Here is a 4,203-nt window from a genome sequence, read left to right on the forward strand (position 1 = left end):
CCTATATACTCAATTGCCGAACTCACGGAGCCTTAACAACTCCGGGGCCAGAGAGCCGAACCAAACCCACGGAGCTTCGACAACTCCGTGGGAAAGAAATTGCCGAACCCGTGGAGCCTTAACAACTCCGGGGCCCAAGAACCGAGTTTGTTGTAGTCCTCCAACAAGGATTTAAGTGGAGCTGAACCTGGAAACTGTCCAGCCTACACTGCGACCATCTTGGGTGTAAGTAAATAATCTTTAAATCAACCACTACGCCTCTGTGACTAATTCTAGCCTGTGCGTGCCTTGCCGCCGCACGGTCTCCTCTGACCCCGCGTGCCCAGGCTGCTGGCCACAGCCCGCGTGCGCAAAGACGGGTCCGCATATCGCTCCCGGCTCGCACACGGCGACATGGACGGGATCGGGAGGCGGCCCGCACAGAGGGGAGGCATCCAGGAGGAGACTGGGGGGAGGAGGGCATGGGATGCTAAAATAGTTGACCATAACACCAGTCCTGCCTAGGGCTGTGGAGCTGTCCTGCTATGCCTCTTGAGGCTATTAGGTTGTAGGATGTAGAAAAGATCCATGATAATGGAGACTGTCTAGAAGGGCAGACACTATACCTGCCTAAATAAAATGCAGCATGAGCCTATCTTGGAAGGCATTGCACAACAGAGCGAGCTGGACAAACCAGTAGCAAAAAGCAGGAACCTCATAAAAATTTTTTAAAAATGTTAGTAAATTGGAACAAATAGATAAGGATTAGAGACAATAACAGACAGATAAGACACAATGAAGGCAAGTAAAGAAGGAAAGGAAAGTCAATGGGAGTTTGCCAAACAAAAGTTTAGTGAAAGTGTGTAACAACTTCATAGGTTCCTTGGTCTGCCTATGTCCTTAGACCAACACGGCTACAACCTACACCCCTGTAACAAGTTCACGGTTTGGCTGAATTTTTTATTTCATCCAGCACAATTTACTTGAATAGATAAAAATGCCTGAAGTACCTTAGTTATCCTTACACAACTAAATAAAAGGCTGAAGTGTGTCCGTCAAGACCTCTCTTTAAAATTCCATTTGTGAATAAAATCAGAGCAATGAAAATTTAGCTGGATTTTCCTTATTTCTATATTTCTCTACTGTGTGAAGTTAATCAGAAGGGATTCCAGGCTGAAACACCCTTCTTTTCTACTTTGATTTGGAACAGAAATACGTCTTAATATACAAAGATTCTTTCCTGTAGGCTGAGAAACATACGCTATAAAGTCACTTCATTTAACAGAATTGGAAGCAATTCAAATGAAACCTTTAAAAACACTGATTTAAAATCAGAAAGAAAAACTCATGCGCCTTTATTCCCCTTTCCCCCCAAATAAAAACATAGGAGAAGGAAATTCCTAGATACCTCATATCTCCAAATTTCTTGCTGATGACTGTTCCTACATTGCTGATAGCAGCTGTTGCCTTTTGTCCTGCATGGCTCAAAGTCTCATGTGTCTTCTTATACCTAGAAATAAAAACAAAACAGTGCTGAGTAGCTGTTAAATTCAAAGTTTCTATGAAAAAACAAATTTTGTAAAATATCAACTATTCATGATTAGGAATAGTTTTGAAATAGAAAACAAAGGGGGGTACACTTAGGAAAACACAGTCCCTGCTACAGTCTATAAAGCAGTAGTTCTCAACCTTTTTAGATCCAAGGCATCTCTTGTTAGACCCAAGGCATCCCCCAGAAAATGCCAGCTCTTAGTTTTTACTCATTTTCTGACTACAGAAAAGTAATATAGCAATTCCTCTGCTGCAAAGAATTCAGAGACTGCAACAAGGTAGAAATCTCTGGGTTTATCTTGTGAATCATATTTGTACACATAATAATGCTAACGCTGTGTGGCACCCCTGACACCCTTAAAAGGATTTCAGGGCACTAAAGAGTGCCATGGTATCCTGGTTGAGAATCACTGATATAAAGACAGAGACGGACAAAAATGCAGTAGGGAGGAATTCACTAAACTCCAGGGTGATAACCAGGGATCCTGGTTTTCTCTGATTAAAAAAAAATCCCCACTTTTCGGGTTTAAAAAAGTAACCCAAAATCCACATTTTCAAAAATGTGGATTTTGGGTTACATTTTTAAATTGAAAATTGGGGATTTTTTCTTTATCAGAGAAAACCAGGATCTGTGGTGATAACTGGTATATATATTGATATTTCTCTTTTAGTTTTATTTTATATAGAGATATTTGAATAAGTACTTGTATGTAAAAACTACATCTAGCTCTTTTGTGCTCCTTTATGTTGCACTTTCTGTATAGTTTAATCAGCTGTTTTTTTATAGTGTCTTATTAATATCCTTAAAACAATACATTTTTTTACTTATGGTTTGATTCTACTCCACTGAAGTGAAAGGGAGTTTTACCCTGCATTTTAATGGGTGTAGGAACAGCATTTCTTGCAAAGGAAGTGGCTTAATTATCTGGATCCCTCCCTGTATTATAAGAGTGTCAAAACAATTTGTTCACATTTGATTATTAGATAACTATTTTACTTGTCTTTGCAATTAAAAAAAATGTTATTCCAATCTTAGGTACTGCAATTTTCATTTAAATACAAAAAGAAAAAAAATGCTTGGGTATTGAAACTTGGCCAACAAGCTGCATATTCAAAGTAATTCTGAATCTTTTCTTTCAATCACCCCTGGGATGTGTGGCAAGTGTGTTCACACACACAATCCTCTTAATCCACACACTGGTGATTTTTAAGACATGCTTTGACTTGTCATTACTTGCTTTTCCCTTCAATGCTTTAAACTGTTTCATAATTCGTAAGTTAATCATTCCTCTTTTCTGCACCAACAGTTCTTTTGCTGAGTAGACTAATTCTGATTATATTAAAAGCTTCCTTCTGTAGGGTAAAACATTGTGAAGCAAATTAGCCCACAATTAGAAATACTGACCTAACAACAAAATGACAGCAAGCATACCTTATAAAATGATATCTACATCTGCAGAAAAGAACAGTATAAATGTATGTCAAAGCATTTTAAACTATTATTTCACTGATCTTATACTTTTTTGTGTGTATTGCTGCATACGTACAACAACATACACTAGAAATCAGTTAAGGAACCCCATTGCATAAATCCTTGAGCAGCATATCATTTTCTTGTCTACTATAAACAGGAAAATAACTTGGCTCTAGAGAGGCAAGGGGAGGGAGGAAATTAAGTAAAATATTAGAATTTTCCACTCAGTGTGTCACGCTAACCTCTAAGCTAGGTCTGTTATAGTCCTGATCATATCTACTGTCAATTCTCTAGAGGTAGAATTAAGGCTGCAGGGCAAACCCTGCTCCTTACCCCTCTAAAATCTCAGAAGCCACATTCTATCAAGATGTTCCTATGTGAGCGTACCTGGATTGTATATAGCTACTCGCCCTTAAAAATAAGTGCTTGTCAGGATGAAATTACACATTAGAGTTAGCAAGGCCTACTTCTAAGGAACGTTAGTTTGTGGTTAAGTTAAATAACGCTAGTGATCAGTTCCACTTTTGGGGTTAATACCCTCTCTAATGTGCACTACTCAGACTTGCTGCTAGAGAGTTGGTGAGCAGGGTGGGGCTAGGGGCTGTAAGTCTGCTCCATGATTGCCTTGGACACCAGCTCTCTAACCACAGTATAGGCTGTGGAGGAGGGGGAGAAGCCCCCATAAGTCACTTGGATCACCCCCTCCATAGCCCAAATCACCCTGCTGCCCCACATTAGCCCTAGATCCCCTCTCCACCCCTGGATTTCTTCCCTGCCACCCTGATCAGCTCAAGATGAGCACCGAGAACAGAGGGGGAAGCCCTCTCCCTGCCTGCACTCGGGCTCCCTGCAGCCTATGCCAGTTCCATGCACCTGAATCCAAACCCCACTGGATTCAAGTTCCTAAATCATGCCCTCCACCCCCACTTTCTCCCCTGCCTCCCCTTCAGTTGCAGGGCCTGGATCTGGGTGTGCTGGGGCAGTGTGGTCTGTGAGGACCCCAAGATCAGGTAGGGAGGGAAACACCCCCTTTCTCAGGCTGATTGGGGAAGCAGGGCAGTGATCTGAGGATAGAGGGATTAATAGGGCCAAAAGGGGCAATTGGGGTGGCAGAGGAGCAATCTGGAGGTAGAGGGGGTGATTTGGGGGCCAGAGGGGGCAGCAGCTTCCCACCCACTCTCCCCTTCCCCCCTCCATTC

The 4,203-nt window shown here is 41.8% G+C and overlaps 1 protein-coding gene across 3 annotated transcripts in view; it reads right to left on the reverse strand.

Moving 5' to 3' along the window:
• TPD52L1 (tumor protein D52 like 1) overlaps positions 1 to 4,203 on the reverse strand; it is a 71,911-nt gene that overhangs the window by 18,520 nt on the left and 49,188 nt on the right. For all 3 annotated transcript variants that reach the window (XM_025193579.1, XM_025193578.1, XM_025193580.1), the window contains one exon: positions 1,388 to 1,489. In XM_025193579.1, the coding sequence (XP_025049364.1) occupies positions 1,388 to 1,489 (102 nt within the window). The remainder of the gene's footprint in view (positions 1 to 1,387; positions 1,490 to 4,203) is intronic.

Source organism: Alligator sinensis, unplaced genomic scaffold, assembly GCF_000455745.1.
Source record: "Alligator sinensis unplaced genomic scaffold, ASM45574v1 scaffold152_1, whole genome shotgun sequence".
In the NCBI taxonomy this organism is placed as follows: domain Eukaryota; kingdom Metazoa; phylum Chordata; order Crocodylia; family Alligatoridae; genus Alligator; species Alligator sinensis.